This window comes from Ceratotherium simum, chromosome 25, assembly GCF_057802395.1.
Source record: "Ceratotherium simum simum isolate JZ-2026a chromosome 25, ASM5780239v1, whole genome shotgun sequence".
NCBI classification, from domain to species: domain Eukaryota; kingdom Metazoa; phylum Chordata; class Mammalia; order Perissodactyla; family Rhinocerotidae; genus Ceratotherium; species Ceratotherium simum.
Genome location: NC_141924.1, coordinates 24342946 through 24363459, shown reverse-complemented (window position 1 = coordinate 24363459; position 20514 = coordinate 24342946). Strand labels below are relative to the sequence as shown.

At 34.5% G+C, this 20514-nt stretch overlaps 1 protein-coding gene across 5 annotated transcripts in view; it reads left to right on the top strand.

Annotated features, from left to right (window-relative positions):
- The window catches only part of TMPO (thymopoietin), a 34229-nt gene extending 15560 nt beyond the window's left edge, over positions 1 to 18669 (top strand). Inside the window, exons 3-9 of one of the 5 annotated variants that reach the window (XM_004417985.3) lie at positions 103 to 261; positions 5618 to 5715; positions 13160 to 13279; positions 13379 to 13474; positions 13887 to 13997; positions 15034 to 15122; positions 16447 to 18669. In XM_004417985.3, coding sequence (XP_004418042.2) covers positions 103 to 261; positions 5618 to 5715; positions 13160 to 13279; positions 13379 to 13474; positions 13887 to 13997; positions 15034 to 15122; positions 16447 to 16732 — 959 coding nt within the window. In that variant the 3' untranslated portion in view covers positions 16733 to 18669. Of the gene's footprint in view, positions 1 to 102; positions 262 to 1272; positions 4012 to 5617; positions 5716 to 13159; positions 13280 to 13378; positions 13475 to 13886; positions 13998 to 15033; positions 15123 to 16446 lie in introns of those variants that run through there. The other 4 variants (XM_014780129.2, XM_014780134.2, XM_004417986.3 and 1 more) reach the window with 4 other exon arrangements.
- The last annotated feature ends 1845 nt before the right edge of the window (positions 18670 to 20514 follow it).

The window sequence follows — 20514 nt, the reverse complement described above, 5'->3', positions numbered from 1 at the left end:
GGAAAGAATGAAAGTAACATCTTAGTGTTGCTAAAGATAGTGTCTGGGCTGGATCTTAAATAAGACAATGTGAGTACTAAAGCAAGTTCTGCCTTAATACAGGAACAACCAGGAAGCTATATGAGAAAAAGCTGTTGAAACTGAGGGAACAAGGAACAGAATCAAGATCATCTACCCCTCTGCCAACGATTTCTTCTTCAGCAGAAAATGCAAGACAGAATGGAAGTAACGACTCTGACAGATACAGTGACAACGAAGAAGGTAAAATTTTAAATGATGTTAATCAAATATATATAATTTTTTTCAGACTCATACAGTAAACATGAAGAAGATGACATTTAAAATAATACCAAGATATATGTAATTTTTGTTTATACTTAATCCTTTAAGTAATTTGATTTGAATAACTTTTGTTGAGAATTCTAAGAAACAGAAAAGTACAAATGTCTAATTTTTGTCACTTGAAATTGCCAGATACCTGTATCTTTTTTGCTTCAAATCTCATTTTTCTAAGAGAACCAAGTATTACAAATAAAGACAAAGTTCCCCCATTTATCTCTTTCCAAGTATCATCTCCACAGAAGCAACCACTATCATTAATTTGATGCTTATCTTTCCAGTCTGTTTTTAATTACTTTTTCACGTGCATCTAATACGTGTATTATTTTGTACTTTAAAAAATATATATAAACAACATCATGCTAAATCTTATCACTTGCTTTTTTTTTTTTTTACTCTGTGTTATGTTATTGAGATCTCATCTTATTGATGTATTACATAAATGTCTGGTTTATTCCTCGTAATAAATAGCGGTAATATTTACGTATGTCATGTTTTCTCTGTTCTCTATTGATAGGCATTTAAATGTACACGTTTTGCTAGATAATCTGATTTCAAGGCAACTTTGAAGCAAATATTTTGGCATATTTTTAGTAGATATTTTAAGAAAATTTGACCATGATATTTAAATATTTTTTGAGAACAATACCTCAAATAAATGACCTTTTAAATTTTATTATAAGAACAACTTGATATTTAAAAACTTTTAATTCATATGACTTGTTTATTAATTTCATGATTATTTAATTTGACCCAAATTGCTTATATCTCTGTAAGCATTGCCTGTCAGGGCACAGTCTGTCAAATTGGTTGTTCAGAATATGAAATATAGAGTCTTTTCCTTCAACAGCACTATGTTAGCAAGGAGGCAAAGATTAAAATTAGCTTAAACACAAGTAATGCTTAAACTTCCTGCCTCTTTTGCCTCTACAGGAAAGAAGAAAGAACACAAGAAAGTGAAGTCCACTAGGGATTTTGTTCCTTTTACTGAACTTCCAACTACTCCCTCTGGTGGATTTTTTCAGGGTATATCTTTTCCTGAAATCTCCACCCGTCCTCCTTTGGGCAGGACTGAACTACAGGCAGCTAAGAAAGTACATACTTCTAAGGGAGACCCACCTAGGGAACCTCTTATTGCTACAACCTTGCCTGGCAGGGAACAGTTGCAGAAGTTAGCCTCTGGAGGGAATTTGTTTACTTCCTCCAAGTCTAGCCATGATAGATGTTTAGAGAAAAGTTCTTCGACATCTTCTCAGCATGAACTCGCTGCCATGTTGGTCTCTGCTGCAGCTTCTCCTTCACTGATTAAAGAAACTACCACTACTTGCTATAAAGACATAGTAGAAAATATTTACCATGGAGAGAAAAGTGGAATTCAACCATTATGTACTGAGAGGTCCCATGTTACAGAGTCTGAGAGATCACAAGTAATTTCTCCACCACTTGCTCAGGCAATCAGAGATTATGTCAATTCTCTGTTGGTCCCAGGTGGGGTAGGTAGTTTGCCTGGGACTTCTAACTCTACACCCCCACTGAATGTAGAAAACACAAGGAAGAGAATTGATCAGTCTAATTTTCAAGAAACTGAATCCCTGTCTCCTCCACGAAAATTTCGTAGACTCAGTGAAAAGTCAGTAGAGGAAAAGGATTCAGGTTCTTTTGTGGCATTTCAAAATATACCTGGGTCTGAACTGATGTCGTCTTTCGCCAAAGCTGTTGTCTCTCACTCACTCACTACCCTAGGCATAGAAATGTCTAAGCAATCACAGCATGATAAAATAGATGCTCCAGAAGTATCTTTTCCCCTCCATGAATCTATTTTAAAAGTAATTGAAGAGGAGTGGCAGCAAATTGACAGGCAGCTGCCTTCATTGGCGTGCAAGTATCCAATTTCTTCCAGAGAGGCAACGCGGATATTATCAGTTCCAAAAGTAGATGATGAAATCCCGGGGTTTATTTCTGAAGCCACTCCACCAGCAGGTATTCAGGCAGCTTCCACTGAGTGTTGTGATAAACAGTTGGACTTAGCACTTTGCAGAACATATGAAGCTGCAGCATCAGCATTGCAGATTGCAACCCATACCGCCTTTGTAGTCCGGGCGATGCAGGCAGACATTAGTCAGGCTGCGCAAATTCTTAGCTCAGATCCTGGTCGTGTGCACCAGGCACTTGGGATTCTGAGCAAAACGTATGATGCAGCCTCATTTCTTTGTGAGGCTGCATTTGATGAAGTAAAGATAGCTGCCCATACCATGGGATCTTCCACGTTAGGTCGCCGCTATCTCTGTTTGAAGGATTGCAAAATTAATCCAGCTTCTAAGAATAAGCTGGCTGTTACTCCCTTTAAAGGTGGAACATTATTTGGAGGAGAACTATACAAAATAATTAAAAAGCGTGGAAATAAACACTAGAAAGACATCTGTCTTATTTTTGATATGGGGAACTCACCAGCTTTTCTAGAAATTTCATGTACTTTTATACCCAAATTTTCTTTCCCTCTAAGGCCTTTTAATCTCCAGATTGGGCCAATTTCAAAATGTCAAGCTTCTACCCATCAAATTACAGTAATAAATAAAAATAATTGCCTACATAGAACTGCCTTTTTTAAGCAAGTTGCATAGATAGAAAGCTTGATACAAATAATTTAAAGCTTTGTAGATCACATTTTTGTCTCAAATAGTTCACTTTTTCCTATTTTACTTAAGATTTTACAACTCTTCAAAACTAAAAATCTATTAACTAGAATATAAGTAGTCTTGACTGTTTTAAAATATTACTAGATATCTTTTCACTTTCTAAAACTTGTCTACATTTTTCCTTTTATTTTCTCTTTTGTTTGTTTTTTTACTTATGTCTACAGTATCATTGATAATATTCTAGATCAGTGCAACTTGAAGTGCCAGTCTACAAACTGTTACTGATCCACAAGCAAAATAAGCATGCACCAGAATTTGAACCTAGAGACACTTTTTAGATCAATCACAAGGTTTATTTCTGTGGTAAAGTTTTATTGGTAGAGAAAACAGTGTGCTGATTTACATTCTGGTGCAAGTGCTTCATTTCTTCGTGGACTGGTAGCAAACAGTTCGTGGACCACACTTTGAGAAATACTGCTCTAGACCATAATAATCTGTGATAGTGCTTTCTCACCATCACTGTAATTTGTCAGATGAATTAGACACTGGAAAGATGGGGCTTTTTTTTTTTTTTTTTTTTCTTAGTAGCACTTTCAAGGTATGTTGTAGTTCATGGATGATTAGACTTAATCTAAATTCTAAAAGCAAATTTAAATTGTTAGTTTTTTTAACAAGGTCATAAGAAATCATACAATATTCCACTGTCTTGTGTGTCTATATAAAGCAGTATATTCTGTTTTCATTTTTATGATTGTAAGATGAATGAGTCTAACTATAGAGATATTTCATAATAGAATTTCTTTGTATTTTTATGGAAAATAGTAGTATTAAATATAAACAAATTACAGTTCCGTGGGCACTCCTAGCCATTACTGTATTCTTAGACTATGTCCGTCTTTGCAGCTTTCAGGGAGTAATTTTGTTATTTGTCTCCTAAATGTACATGTATACATGTACCTACTAAGTGCTTTGTGATTTTTTTAAATGTATTACTGTAGAATGCTTCTGCAAATTCAATAAAGTTGTTAAATTTGAACAGTTTTGTGTGGTCTCCAGAAACATGTTTTATGTGTCTTTTATTCTTGGAGTTGCAACAAGTTAGATATTTGTGGGTGAACATCCCTTTTCCATTTCATCATGGAAGCTCAGTTGACATTCAGTATAGTTGAAAATATTCTAATTATCGTTGTATGGTTTTTCTTCTATTTGAGGATCATGTTTTTATTGGCTGTTGGAATTTAAATTTGTTAAAGGAATTCATCTGTAACCAAATACCTTATTTGTTTAATCAGTTTCTGCTCAACTAATGTTGGGTTCTTTATTTTGCCCCTCCTAATTCTTGGATTCTGAGTTAATGAAGCATAAGATTTTATAACGCTAAGTATTGTCCTAAACATAAATATAATTATAGATCCATTTACGGAAGTCTTGGGAGGTTGGGGGTGGAGTCGATACCTTAATCCTAAATAAAGATTGAACTGTTTGAACTAACATGGTAAAAATCACTGTTCATTTTGGGAAAACTTGCAAGTAGACTCTGGGCTGACTAGTACTAGACTAGGTAGTTAGCAAGACACATAGCTATCTCAACTACTTTTTAGCACAACTGCCTTGAGTTTATGCAAAACTAAGCTTCTGTATAAAAATTGACTTCATTTCTGTCTCTGGTAAGAAAGTAATCTAACAGATTTTTGGTAATAGAAGTTTTAGAAGCAACAACTTACATTAATTTTGCTATACTATGATACAAGGCCACAAAAATGGAAGTTCACTAAAATTTTTATCAGTCTTAAACTAGCTCTACAAATAGTGATAAAATCAAGTCTAGGAGAATGGAATACTGAAGCCTATAAAAAATATATATATTTGAGTTGTTAGGTTAATAACCATCATGGTGATATGCTAAGTAATATATGTGCATTATCTTCTCTTTAAAGAAATGTATCTTATTTTTATTATGGGGAGGAGGAGGAGAAGTGACCTGTGATTGGTTGTACTTTTCAATGTGAACAAGATTCCTCCTTACCTCCTCAGTTGTACCTGGATTTTTTATAATCATATCAAAAAAGACGAGAGGAAAGACTTAAACTTCACTCAAGTATTAACGTCATTGTGCTTATTTATTGTTATTAGAGGCTTGTTATCATATAGGTTTTTATCATTCTTAAAATTCCTTATAGCTTTTTCCCTTTGATATTCCAAATCTTAATTTAATAGCTAACCTTTGTTTATATAGTAGTAAAGCATTGTATGAAAAAAGAATGGTAACAACTATGTGTTTTAGTGTCCCTTTCCCACATCTGAATTGTTTTTAGTAAAAAGCCTCCTCGGGAGCAGTTTGAACTCACTTTATGTTTCAGACTATTAGTCCCAGAAAAAGGAAAGGAGAATAAATAGGGAGAAGTGGTGATCAGATTAAGGAGTAGGGGGAGATAAACAAAAATGGAATAAAATAAGAATGGAAAAGAAAAGTTTTTAAAGACAAACTGCAGTTAAACAGTTGTGGTCTATTGAGGTAATACCCATAAACAAACTTTTTACATATTAATGTGCCTAAAACCAGGGTTCCAATTAATGTTTGGATGACAACGTAGTTTGTTTTATGTTTCAGAGAGTAATGGTTTCTCCAATGTTATTTCCAGACTCTAAGATAGAGCTCAAGCTTGAGAAGAGAGAACCACTAAAGGGCAGAGCAAAGACTCCAGTAACACTCAAGCAAAGAAGAGTTGAGCACAATCAGGTATCTTTAGTTTTATGATGGCTGTGTTCAGGTGTAAGTGATGTGACTACTAATTTGCCTGTGTCCTAGCCTGTGGTTAATTGTTGACACCAGATTCCAGCGCACTCAATGAAGTGTTTGTTCCGTTGTTCATTAAATGGCATTAGAAATCTAAACATTGTGTTTTTTTGTCAGTAGTGTAGCCTGTGCTTCTGCAAAAGCAAGTGTTTAATAAATGTCTCATTTATGTTTGATTCTGTGCTAAGCTTGGTTCAAAGCCAGTCATACTGTTTTTTAAGAGAAATATTTTTTAAAGGTGGAAATGCCTAAGCAATTCTGACATAATTTCTTTAAGAGGCAGGGGAAGGGTTTTATATTTTTGTCTTTGTCTCTGGATTTCTGACTTTGCTTTTACTTTTGCCTGTCTTATCTTCTGTGGCTTTTCCCTCAACTCCGAAGCTACTGTGGTCCTAAGACCACATTGTTTTCTTTCCTTTTTCTAGATGAAGTTTAGCTATTTTATCATGAGTGAGGCAAGATAACAGTTTTTCAAAAGGAAAATAAACACCGGTATAAATGAGCTAGTTTACAGAGAACAAATTACTAACTAATTTAGCATTGATTTGTCTGATGCTTTACAAGACAGCTCTCCCTAGTCATTTCCTTATCCTTATTCTGTCCAGCTGGAAGATTTGTCTAGTTGCTTATTTAAATTTTCCATCTTCTCTTTGTCATTTTGAAGTGATACATCCTCAAAAGAAGTGTTCTTGATTTCTGAAGCCATGTCTCTCTCTTGGTTTGATGTAGTTGATAAGTTGAATTTCAGAACTGTTTGTTAGAAATGAGCTTGGTGACTGTGGAGAATGCATAGAGCATTAAATGAAAGAAGATTTTGTTTAATATAGAGCCAAATACTGGAATAAATATTTTATTGCCCTTTTATCTAGTATTGCTAGGGAAGAGCTGCAGGGGCATGCTGAAGAATAAAGAAATAACAGAGCAAGAGAAACTAAGAAAATCTGCTCAAGGACACTGAAATAGACAAGCATGGGGAACTTTGGTCCAGAGTATGAAGGCAAGATGGCATAGTGCTAGCAAGAATGAGTGTCTGGTCAGATAGTTAAAAGGAGGGAGGGAGGATGGTATTAAAGATGGTTTAAGGGGTAATGGTTTTGAGTAGGGGAATCTGAACAGAGGGCCAGGATAAATAATCAAAGGAGAATAGATTTAGGAGATGACAGGCAGAATTAGACAATGGCCTTATTATACAAAATTTAAAACACATAGAAAAGTGGAGGGGAGAGTTTAATGACCTTCCAGTCACATGGTCACAGAGCCTCAACAGTTGTCAACATGTTACCAGTTTCGTTTCATCTTCACCTGCACCTTCCAGCTTTTTAAATTCTTTTTGGTTTTGTTGTTTTGCTTTTTGCCGGAGTATGTTAAAGCAAATCTCCAACATCATATCATATCATATCATATATTTCACACATTAAAATGTCAGTATATCAATATATATCTCTAAAAGGTAGGAGCTGTTTTATATGTATATATACACATACATATATATATGCATACCACTATATAAAATACACCAGTGCCACTGTCACACCTAATAAAATTAATAATTCTCTCATCTCTAATCTGTTCAAATTCCTCTAGTTTCGGAAATGTCACTTTTGTGATTAAATTGTTCAAATCAGGATCCAAACAAGCTCCACATGTCATTTGGTGTTTTTTATTTTGTTATGTCTCTTAAGTCTGTGGCTATTTCCCCTACAACTGTTTCCTCTCCCTCCATTATTTGGTGAAGAAACCAGGTCAGTCCTCTACAGAATTTCCTACGTTCTGGATTTGGCAGATTGCTTCTTCAAATATGATTTAATTTGCTCTTCTCTGCCCTGTATTTCCTGTAGGCTGGGAGTTATACCTATAGTAGGGCTGTGCAATAGACCTTTCTGTGATAATGGAAATGTTTTATATCTGCTGTCCATTATGGTAGCAACTAGCCATGTGTGGCTATTGAATACTTGGAATGTGGTTTGTGTGGCTGAGAAACTAAAATTTTAATTTTATTTAATTTAAATAGCCACATGGGGCTAGTAGCTACCATATTGGACAGCATAGATCTAGAGGATTGGTTAGATTCAGATTCTTTGACAAGAATACTTCATAAATGGTGTTGTGGCTTTCATTTTGCATCATTTCAGGAGGCACATGATGTCTTTTTGATGATGCTAAAATTAATTAGTAATAGTTCAGATGTTAAAAACCTGATCATGATAAAATTCCACATTGCCCTTTCATTTAGTGGTTATTATATCCATTTATGATTATTGTCTAGATCCGTTATTTCATTTGAGGTTGTAAGATGATGATTTTTCTTCTTCTCTCATTCCTTTACATCTATATCCGTAATTCAAACAACTTTCCCTCATGAACTACTTAGTTACCTTGAAATAAAATTCATACAGAAGCGCCAGGATAAATGCTTGCTTCTTGCCTTTTATTTGCCAATTTTCCATTTAAAGTGCTGTGGTCACTTTGAAAGATGATCAGTAAAATCTTTCTGCTAGTATGGTTTTTATATATTTGACTTATGATGAATTGCAGTCATTATTCTTTTTTCATGTTCAAATTTTGCTGTCTTTGGCCATTAGGAATTACTGAGTTGATTCCTGTATCTTTTTATTGACCCTGTTTGTCTTTGATAGTTTGTTTTCTGGCAAGTAAGATGTCCCAGGCTCCTGTATATTTCCTGCCTCTTATCACATTAGCCATTTTTCCAAAGAACCCTAATCCTTTTAATAGAAAATATTATTTGGAGGCTACCTACAGTCTAGATGCTAGGAAGTTCATTCCTGCTGGGTTGTCCCTGCTTCTAGGCCTTTTCAGTAGGTAGAGGTAGGAGTACTTGTTTTTTAGAAAGAGAAAATAAATCATGAATTCATCAAATTTATTAATGCAGTCTATCTAACTTCTAGGTATTATACTTGTATCTCTTTTCTCTGATGCTGAGTATCTTGGTTCTTAAAATAATGTCGTTACTTTTATGTAAATATCACTATAGATATAAGTTTCTAAGTAATACAGTATTACTACTAACAGTAAGGCTGCTAAATGCAGTTTTGGGGTTTTCTTGGGCAGTTTTTCTTTTCTTTAGGATATAAAATCAAAATACTGTGCTTAGTCACTTGAAAGAATTTTTTCTTTTATTTTTTAATTATTGAGAATATATATGTGGTTTTATTTAGGCAAAATAAGATAGAGTCAGAAATCTGGCTTCTACCTTTGTTCTTTCCATCCATAGGTAACCATTTTTAAGTTTTGGTTTATATTTTGTTTCTTTTTGAAAATATAAGTAAATACATAGATTTATATATTTATTTATGCTCCCCTCCTTAGATAAAAGGCAGCCTACTTTGCACATTCCTTTTCTTTCTGTTTTTAATTTAAACATATATCTTAGAGATCACTCCATATCAGAATATAGTATAGCCAGCTTCCTCATTGCTTTGTACCACTGCATGGTATTGCATTTTATGGATATACTGCAATTTATTTAGCCACTTTCCTTTTGATGGATATTTGGATTGTTTTGAGTTATATGCTATTTTGAATAATGCAGAGATGAATCCATGAACAGCCTTTTACATGTGTCATTTCGTATTTTAGCCAGTTTATCTTCAGGAAATCTACAAGGGAAATTGCTGGGTAATTTTGCTAGATGTTACCAGATTCCCCTGCATAAGAGTTGAAGCATTTTGCATTCCCACCAGCAGTGTTTGAGAGTACCTTTCTCTAATGAAGGAGTATGATGCTGTTTTTAAAAAAAGTTAATATGAGTACCCATTTTGGTCATGTTTTACCTAAATTGATAGTGAGTTCTTCAGAGTAAGGTAGCTTTTAATTATTCTTATTATTTCTTTTTATAACCTAATTTTGTGTAAATTTTTTGTTTAGAGCTTGTATTTTTACTGACTGGGATTTATAGCCTCGTTTTAGCCCAGCTCCTGCATTCTCATGTGCCTCAACTGCCTAACATCTTCTGAATAAGTTATTCAGAATAATAGCTTGTTAAAAGGTAACGTGAGAAGGTTTTTGTTTCTTCCCCTGCTATTGTCTCCTGATAAATTCTGGACTTTCTATAGAACATCTTGCTGAAAATTGATGACACTGCAATTCTTATTTTGGCCATAGAGCATATAGGAATCACATTAATTACTGATTTTACATAGCAGTGAGTTTCTTTTCAATCAATAATTGTTTGGTCCATTTTACTAAGTAGTTATAATATTAAATTATAATTTTATTATTTTTTATTTATATTTGCTTCTCGAAGTCACTTGTTTATAGTAGATTCTGGTAGAAAAATTTTTTTTTAATCTTCAGAATATTTTTTCTGTTTGTGTGCAGGGTTGTGAGTTTTCTGTGAAGATGATTACTTCTGAATTATTATTATTTTTTTTTTTTTAAAGATTTTATTTATTCATTTTTTTCCCCCCAAAGCCCCAGTAGATAGTTGTATGCCATAGGTTCACATCCTTCCAGTTGCTGTACGTGGGACTCGGCCTCGCGTTGGACGGAGAAGTGGTGCCTCGGGGCACGCCCGGGATCCGAACCCGGGTCGCCAGCATCAGAGCGCGCGCACTTAACCGCTAAGCCACGGAGCCGGCCCTGATTACTTCTGAATTAGATATCAATAGTAAAGAACTAATAAAATTGGTTAACCATCCTCAACCAAAGAACTAAATACATGTGAACAAAAGAAAGTATAAATGATTTATAATGTGAAAAGTGCCTTCCCACCCCTGTTCCCAGCTATTCCCACAAGCAACCAAAGAATTTCTTGTTTCATTCCACGGAAGAAAATAAGGAATCTTTAAATGGAGCTTGGCCTTTAATGTCAAAGATAACTAATAAAAACGTGTAAACATGTTTTTTTTTTTTTTTTTATCTGTAATAGTTTCAATAGATGTTAGGTAAAATTGTTGATGAAGAGATTATTTCAGTTACTTATTCAAAATAAAACATAACAAGTGAAAAGTCCTAAAATTTGGTGGGTAACCACTTTTAAGGAAAGGATGTGTCTTCCTCCCCTGCTTTTACCTTCATGGACATAGGTAAAATATCTGGTCTTTTAGTGTAGCAGCTGCATAACTGGTAACTTTATTAGCCCTTTTGAGTAATGTAGTTGTTAATTCTTTGAGGAGTTCTAAAATACTGCGTATACATTGATAATACCAGATAGACTATCAAACTAGAATGTCTTTTTGTTTTGGGGTTTTTTTTGTTTTGTTTTGGGGGGATTTTTTTTGCTGAGGAAGATTCTCCCTGAGCTAACATCCACTGCCAGTCTTCCTCTTTTTGTATGTGAGCTGCCACCGCAGCATGGCCACTAACAGACAAGTGGTGTACATCTGCGCCCAGGAACCGAACCCAGGCCACTGAAGCGGAGCACACTGAACTTAACCACTAGGCCACTAGGGCTGGCCCTAGGATATTTTTAAAATCTTTCTTCTAATTATTTTTGTTGGTGTTGAGTAATTGATTATTAAAGAGAAATCAGTGTTGAAAGCAGCTTAAAAAAAATACTTGGCTTTGAGATGTATCATAAGTCAGTTATATTATCATAAACCAGTTGTTCTCAACCCTCCCTGCACATTAGAATCCCCTCAGGAGCTATAAAAATTAACTATGCCCAGGCCTTTCTAGAAGAAATTTTCACTTAATTGGTCTAAGTTGGGGTTGGGAGCATTTGGTATTTTTTAAAAGTTCCCCCAGATGATACTGTGCCGCCAGGATTGAGAACCATTTAAATAATCAGGAATTTATTAAGAAGCATTTATTATATATGTGTGTAATTTGTTTACAGATTTGTCTCTTGACTAACATTGTTTGCATTCAGCAAATATTTCCTAATTGATAGCAAGGAAAGGAACTCAGAGATTCAGATTGTGAGTTAAAAGGAAACTCTTATAATGTCAATCCCAAATACAGATAAATACAAATCAGATATATGAGACTATGTACCTTGTGGGGTTTTGGTAGTAATAATTCCAGTCACATAAGCTCTTGTCTCAGGATAAGAGTAAAATATATCTGTCTTTAAAATTATTAGACACTGACTTGGATATAGAAACATCAGTTATCTAGATAAAATATTAGCTTGAAAGCAAAAGTGACAATAGAACCATACTCTAGTATAATACTAAACATTGATGGATGTTCTCTAGTTAAAAGAATTTAAAAGAATCATCTGAATAGTGGCTTCAAAGTTGAATAACTTGCGACTTTGAACTCAGAATCTCAGGCCCCACCCCAGAGCTACTGAATCAGAATCTCCATTTTAACAAAAGCTCTAGGTGATTGATTATGCACGTTATAGTTTGCGAAGCACTAGTCTAGTGATTTTCCAACTATTTTGTAAAGACTGCTAAATTATTTTTTAAATGATGAAAAATCAGTTGGCTTTTCAGGGAGAAATGAATCTGGGACTGGAAGGTAACAGTGGTCTATCACTGTGACCTTTCCATCTTTCAGCAGTGAGGAATGGGGTTGCGTTGAAGTTTGGTAGTGACATTTTAGGCTTGCATGTTCGTGAAGGAGGTGAACACCAGGTTTTTGTTGCTGCTCCGTTTTAATATCTCTCTAAGAATTAGAGTTTGATACCTGGGAATTTTTAAGTTCAGATAGCTGTGTATGGATTATAATTGAAACTGATTCTATTTATTTATTTATTTGGTGAGGAAGATCAGCTCTGAGCTAACATCCATGCCAATCCTCCTCTTTTTGCTGAGGAACACTGGCCCTGGGCTAACATCTGTGGCTATCTTCCTTCACTTTATATGGGACGCCGCCACAGCATGGCCTGACAAGCGATGCATCAGTGCGCGCCCGGGATCCAAACCCTTGCTGCCAGCAGCCCAGCACGCGCACTTAACCGCTACGCCATGGGGCCGCCCCCCTAAACTGATTCTATTTAAATAATCCTAATCACATGAAAATTATAATGTTTAATCTATACTAATAATTATAAAAGTTTGTATTTTATTTTAAAAAGAAACTGGCTTGTCATAACAAATGACTTTCTTATAAGTCACGATCAGCCTGCTTTTTGTTTAGACAGCCAAAGAGATGCAGCTGAGATACTAGAGCCAAATAGCAAAGAGTAAGTCACTAAAGGAGCCACAGTGATAAATTGATGTGCTTTTTTTCCCTTCTTTTTTATTGTAATTTGTGAGCTCCTATAGTTGGACTCTTTAGTGTATTTTACCATACTTTAAGTGTTTTCTGATGCCTACATATCGGTTCAATCAATAAATTTAGAAATATTTTGAGGGTATAGCATTGTTTGCACACTGGCATTTGGAGATTTTTCATGGCTTGTCAGTATGCTAATATGGCCATTATTAAGGTATTTGATGTTAGAATATGACTTTTTAATGTGTCGATGCTTGAATAGAGCTATTCTCAAGCTGGAATAACTGAGACTGACTGGACAAGTGGATCTTCAAAAGGCGGACCTCTGCAGGCATTAACTAGGGAATCTACAAGAGGGTCCAGAAGAACTCCGAGGAAAAGGGTGATGCAAGGCTTACTGCTTAGCGTTGGGTTTTCAGATTGGTAGGGTTTTAGTGATTATTTTATATTTATTGTTTTTGTTTTGTTTTCAAACTAACAGGTGGAAACTTCAGAACATTTTCGTATAGATGGTGCAATAATTTCAGAGAGTACTCCCATAGCTGAAACTATAATGGCTTCAAGCAACGAAACCTTAGTAAATATGTTTCATAAACTATACAAGTGGTATTCTTTGTAAATTACCCTTTAATTAGAATTGGGGAGGTGGTAAATTTTGGCAAACCTCAAGTTTAGATTTTTTTTAAACATTATATTTTAAACTCCTTTTCCCCATATGATTCTGAATTTTAGAATTTTTCCATATAGCCAGTTTATATATATCAATTTAATTCATTGTACAAGAATCCTAAGTATCACAAAATATTTAAAGAATGATAAAGTTTCATGTGTAAAAGCACTGAATATGCTCATTTCTAGGTTCTTTTGCCTCAATGTTTATTAAGGGAAAGTTTCAAATATTACAGAAATAGGATATCTTTTTTTCTTTTCTTTTACATGTCTTGTTATGTTTGGATAATTCTGAGTCTGAATAATTTGAATCTTGGCAGGTTGTCAATAGGGTGACTGGAAATTTCAAGCACGCAGCTCCTATTCTGCCAATCACTGAATTCTCAGACATACCCAGAAGAACACCAAAGAAACCATTGACAAGAGCTGAAGTAAATGACTAAAATTTAGATCGATGCTATCATTGATCTTTTAAAGAGGAAATATTTATATTTGTTTTTTGGAGTGGGAGGGAATAGAACTTTCTTTATTGGGGGGGGGGTGTGTGTGTGTATGTATATATATGCATATATTATTTTAAAGACATACTTTTGGTAGTGACAATGGAAAGTAACTAATACAGTATGACATGCTAATACTATCCTCTCGCTACTGTGTTTCAAGTTCTAGTTTTCAAGGGAGTGATCCTTTGTGTGCTGCTTGTAATGTGTTCTCTTTGCTATGGATGTGAGTTGCAAGTGTTACTGGGCTGTAGGGGGGAGGCTATAATATTATCTTTCACTGAAAAGTCAAATAATGGAACTTGAAAGTGACTTTGTATGAGGCTTGAATTGATTAACTCCTGTATAAGTAAGCTTTACACTACTAACTGCATGATGCAATATAATTTTAATGAATCTTTACCAAAAGTTATTTTGATCTGGGCATAAAGGTAAACACAGCAAAACAATCAGGTTCTTAAAAAAAATATTTTATGTTTAAGTTAGGAGGACTGGATTGACTCTAGTTAAAAACATACTAAAATTTCTTAAAGATCCATGTAAATTTGATATTTTATATTTGATCATTTATGTGATCATAAAATTATTAACAGAGGAAGGAACAGTGTACTGTTAATGAAAAGCATGGGAAATCCATTGAGGAAACTTTATACTGCCGTATCAGCTGTACTGAATTTTAGGATTTGGTGGAGGTTGGGGGTTTTCTTAACTTATTTGAATGTGTGGTGATTTCCCCCCACCCCCACTTTCCAAATTAACATATCTTCACATTGAAGAAATTTGAAGAGAGTCTTGGAAGTGTGTGGATACTTAGGTGATAATGAATTGAGAAATGGCGGTTGTAAAAGCTAGGACAGATTTAAGTGCATTCTGTTCTCTGAAACTTCTGTTTAAAATTATATTTTAATTATTACGCATTGACACTAAATTTTAACGTGTGGTTCTTTGTTTCTTTCTTTCTTATTAGGTGGGAGAAAAGACAGAGGAAAGAAGAGTAGAAAGGGATATTCTTAAGGAAATGTTTCCTTTTGAAGCATCTACACCAACAGGAATTAGGTATTCAGATACAATGAAGCAAATATTAGTGTATTCTACTAGGTCATTTTTATTTATTTACTTATTTATTCCCACCTTATTGAGGTATAATTGATGCATAAAAATTGTATAGATTTAGAGTATACAACATGAGTATTTAATACTATATGTATATGGGAATTTTAATTTTTAATTCTTCACAAAGTTACTGTACCTCTGTTCTCAGAATTAAACTGTTCTTTTGAGAGCAGTTTAATTCTTCTAAGCCACCAATTCATATTGTTTTTTTATGGAGGAAAATTCGCCCTAAGCCTAACATCTGTTGCCAATCTTCCTCCTTTTTTCTTCCTTCCGCCCCCAAAGCCCCAGTAGATAGTTGTGTAAAGTTGTAAGTTCTTCTGGTTCTTCTATGTGAGCCACTGCCACAGCATGGTTACTGACAGACAAGTCGTGTGGTTCCACGCCCAGGAACCAAACCCTGGGCCGCCAAAGCAGAGCATGCCAAACTTGAACGGCTAGGCCATCAGGGCTGGCTCAAGCAATTCATATTCTTGAAAGTTGTCCATTTCAAAATTAACTTTGTTAAGCTGAGGGATTGTAAATAAATCATTTACCTACAGTATTTAGTTCCTATTTCAAAATCTAAACGGAAACCTAGTAAGAAGGAAATCATTTTTTCCCCCTGGAGTTTTTCTTTTCTAATTAGAAACACTGTATTTAGATATCTGTTGAATTGTTTCCTGACTTAAGGAATCATAACCAAAACACCTTATTTTTTCCCTCTTTATCTCCAGAATATATTAGCTCTGAAAAGCCTTTAAGAAGGCAAGTTTAGGGGCCAGCCTAGTGGCACAGCAGTTAGGTGCGCACGCTCCACTTCGGCAGCCCGGGGTTCGCAGGTTCAGATCCCAGATGTACGCCGACACCGCTTGTCAAGCCATGCTCTGGTGGCATCCCATGTAAAGTAGAGGGAGATGGGCACAGATGTTAGCCCAGGGCCCATCTTCCTCAGCAAAAAAGAAGAGGATTGGCATGGGATGTTAGCTCAGGGCTGATCTTCCTCACAAAAAAAAAGAAGAAGAAGAAAAAGGCAAGTTTAGTGAACATTTATCAATCTTCTGAATATTGTTTTCTAATAAAAGATATGTACCTAACTTTTTAAATGAAAAATATGTACAAGTTGTAAATAGGTTGACTGATCTCACTGTTTATATGTGACAGTTTCCTCCTGTTACCCGAAGGAATGTGTTTGGAGTTAGGAATGGTAATGACATTTTATATTATTTATCTAAATCATGACTTTATCTAAAATTTCTTTTTCTCTTCTTCCTCTCATTCCCAACAGTGCTAGTTGCCGCAGACCAATCAAAGGGGCTGCAGGCCGGCCATTAGAACTGAGGGATTTCAGGATGGAGGAATCTTTTTCATCTAAATATGTCCCCAAGTATGTTCCCTCGGCAGATGTCAAGTCAGAAAAGACAAAAAAGGGACGCTCCATTCCCATGTGGATAAAAATTTTGCTGTTTGTTGTTGTGGCCACTTTTTTGTTTTTGGTCTATCAAGCTATGGAAACCAACCAAGTAAATCCATTCAGGGAATATGTTAATGACTCTGGAAAATCCACTGAATGATATCTTTTTGGCACACTCAAGTTGGTCTCCTGTTTTTAATAACTGTATAAAACATTTGTGTATACTTGTTGACTCAAGAACTAAAAATAATGTGATTTCACCTCAGTAAACGTAGTATTCCATTGAAAAGCAAACAAGATATGTAAATGGACTTCATTTCAATGTTTTGGACTTGGGACTAGTGGGAGATCACTGTGCCATATGAATAATCTTTTTTAGCTCTGGAACTTTTTTGTAGGCTTTATTTTTTTAATGTGGACATCTTCATTTTAGAGAAAAATGTATATTGTTTTTGTGTATCTGGGAAACAAGAAGGGGAGAACACGATAGTATAATGTGAAGCTACACATTTAAATACTTTGAATTCTTACAGAAAAGATTTTAAGAATTCTATGCTGAATAAAAACTTTAGAGATGTGAAACATGAAATTGGGTAAGAGAAAAAGTAACTTGGGGTTGTACTTTTTGTAACTGAAACAAAGTTTGATGGTGTTTATGGCAAAAAGTACAGCAATAATCTCTTCTGTTACTTTTATTAATAGTAATGTTATTATTGTAGCCCTATTGTACTTTTTAAAAAGATTTCTAGTATCATGAACGTCCTACTTCAGTAAGACCCATTTAAATACAGTTGATTTCTAGCAGGGATCTTTTAGTGCAACATGTTCATGTTTTCAAGAACTGTGAGCTGGCTATATATGTTTTTAAAAGCTGTTTAGCTAGCTATAAGGCTATAATTGGAAACTTGTACTTTTTATTTACAGAAAAACATTTATTCTGTCAATCCAATTTGCTACCAAAATTTTTTTTAGAGAAATAAGTGTGTGTCTGTTTAGAAGTTAGAAACGTCCAACACCCATCTTAGGTTCCATTTGGATTCATTCTTGCATTGTCTTCTGTTACCAAAAACAAATTTTGCCAAGTTTTTTTGCCCTCTATTTCCTAACATAATTTGATTTAAAAGTGCAAAAAGTATTTGCTTTTAAATTACATAGTCAACTTTTCTTAGATACATAGTAGTTAATACATAAATTTGTAAACTCTGAATATGAGGTGGGCATTATGATTTTTGTGTACTCTTGAAATGGTTAACTTTATCTTTGTGGCTGATTTATTTTTTTAGCTAAAACTTACCTCATGTATAACTTGGTTAAGTAAAGTAGTAGGTAATCAAAATTTCAATAGAATCAAGTAAAACAAAAATTTTAAATTTACTCATTTGAGTTTCAGCTTTACAGTCATTGACCATAAAACACACTAAAAATGTAAGTTATTTTTACATGTCATCTGAAATAAAAAGATACTTTTTAAAAAGGAAAAAGCTGAAGATGTATGTTTAGACCAGCACACAATTTTTAGTTGAATTAGCCCTATTCTGATATTTAGCTATTAGATATTTTGTAGACATTTTTCACTTACTTTGCAATTGACCAGAAACATTATAGGTCTGGTCTTGCAGGGGGAGTGGGAAACTTACTCTTAGGTCAAAAATGCGTCCCTCTCTGAGTAAAAGTGTTTCTTTGAGGTGAGCCACAGAGGGGGCACGTTTTACTCAACTTTTCCAGTATAAGGTAATAGTCTACTTTTAATTTCTTTGTTTTTAAACTTTGTTTCCCATATTATTTTCAGTTTTTTGTAATTAGGAATTGTGAGAAGCTGCATTTAATGTTTAAAAATGTGGGAAGATACTCAGACTTAATATGTATGTAAGATCAGTTTTCTAATAGGAAAGGTATGGTCCAAAACAGCAAAAGTAGGACCAGGTAAAACATGTAGTCAGTTTTTTTTTTAATGTGTACTTGGTCTTCTGTCTGTGTCTGTTTTATTCCACTAGAATAAATGTGTCCTTGATGTAAATGCAAAGCATTTCTTCCTGATTAAATTGTAGATGTAGACTTCACAATATAATTCAATAATAAAAAAGTAATTAACCTCTAGTTTTGTCATTGCAATAAATGCTTTTCAGATAACACAAAACTATAAGATTTCCAGATAACATTTCTTATGTGATATTTATGCATTGTTGAGATTTAGTTCTCATTTCAGTCTGTTCCTTTGTTTTGCTTCTAATCATTGTAGTAACGTGATGAGCTCCTCGTTTGCTCATAGTAAACAATGTAAGGCCATTATACTTGCACAATGACCCAGGGAAGCTCTCAGAGGCACCTCTCCCACTCTACAATATAGTAACTACTTCTTTTCAGTCTCCATTTCTTTTTTTTCCTCTGGTTTTACTGTCTTAGTACATATCTGTGACAGTCATGAATTTTAGTCTTGCTTTGAAACTAAGCAAAGATATTGCTGTGATATATTCACCAGAGAGCTGTGTTCACAAGATGCAAGTGCCTTTATCTCTTCTTCATTTATGTGTCCCCCAAAGATGATTTTATTTAAATTAGTGATTCTCAGATTAATATATACACTACAATTAATTAGAAAGCAAATAGCATCAAAAGCTTAAAATAACAGTAAGCTGTGCTTTATTGCATGCTTATCATGCAATAAATGTGCTAGATACTGTTCTTTGCACTTGATATGTATTGACTCACGTAATCCTCATGATAATCCTATGAAGTTGGTATTTCCTTAGTCTCTCATTACAAATGAGGAAATTGGTGCTTGGAGAAGTTAAGAAACTTGCCCAAGTTTGCAATGATGAGTCGGGTTGCGTATGATATGGCAGAGAGGACCTAAAAGACCAACACTATATACAAACTCTATACCAGTTCAGCCTTGCTCCTTCTACAACATTGGTGGTGCCTCTAAGTTCCAAACCTCTTAGGGGTTCTTTAAGGTTCACTTCCAGATTTAATCTTTCTCTGTAGCCATTTAAGTTTGAGCCTTCTTTAACTTTGTTAATTCATTTTACATCTTAATGTTTTCTCCATACACTTCTTCAAAATATATTCTTTTGATGTCTCACTTCCATTCTCTGTCATTGTGTTAAACATCTTTTAATTCTCTTTTCAGTAATAACCTCAACAGGATGAGACTATAAACACATGTGGTTAATCTGTCATCTTGAATTGGCAGCTACTGAGAGCTTCTCAGGGTGCACATACCATCTTCCCACCAAAGATTCGGGAAGAAAATAGAGGAGGAGACATGGAGTTTTGAGTGCAGGGGGACTCTGGGATTCTGTTATGTTCTGGTGTAGAATCATTAGTCAGACTGACATTTGATGACATTTGTGCTATATTCACAGTCCTTTGAAACTGATTGCTTATAAAGTTTTATCACTCACTGCAACAAATATTTATTTGCTGCCTCTGTGCCAGGTATAATGTTTGGCAGTGCATGGATGCAGTTTTAGAAATATCTCGGAACTTGTCTTGGGTGTTCTTTTGGGGAAGCAGTTTTAAAAAAAACAGAGAATACGTTTGACCATTCCATAAACTAATAGCAGTATAGACTTATTAGCAGTTTAAATATTGTTATTAATCGTTCTTTATCTTATTGAGAGAAATTAGTAATGTTTAACCCTTGTAAGTCAAAGAACCACAAATCTGTCAGAGCTTGTTTGGAATAAATCAAAGCTGATTGTGAAAATGCAATCCTAATCAAATGCTCTTTATACTAGACCACTACTGACTTGATTGTCCAGAATTTAACACATTGAGCTTGTGATAAAGTGAATAATTTGAAATTGCAAAGCAGTGAAAAATGTTCTTGTTTTATTTTGTCCTAATGACAGAAATTGTAGTCTATCACAGCTTATGGTTTGATTGGAAGAAGAAATAATTTATTGCTATGTAGCTTCAAACCTTAGCAGCTTGAAACAA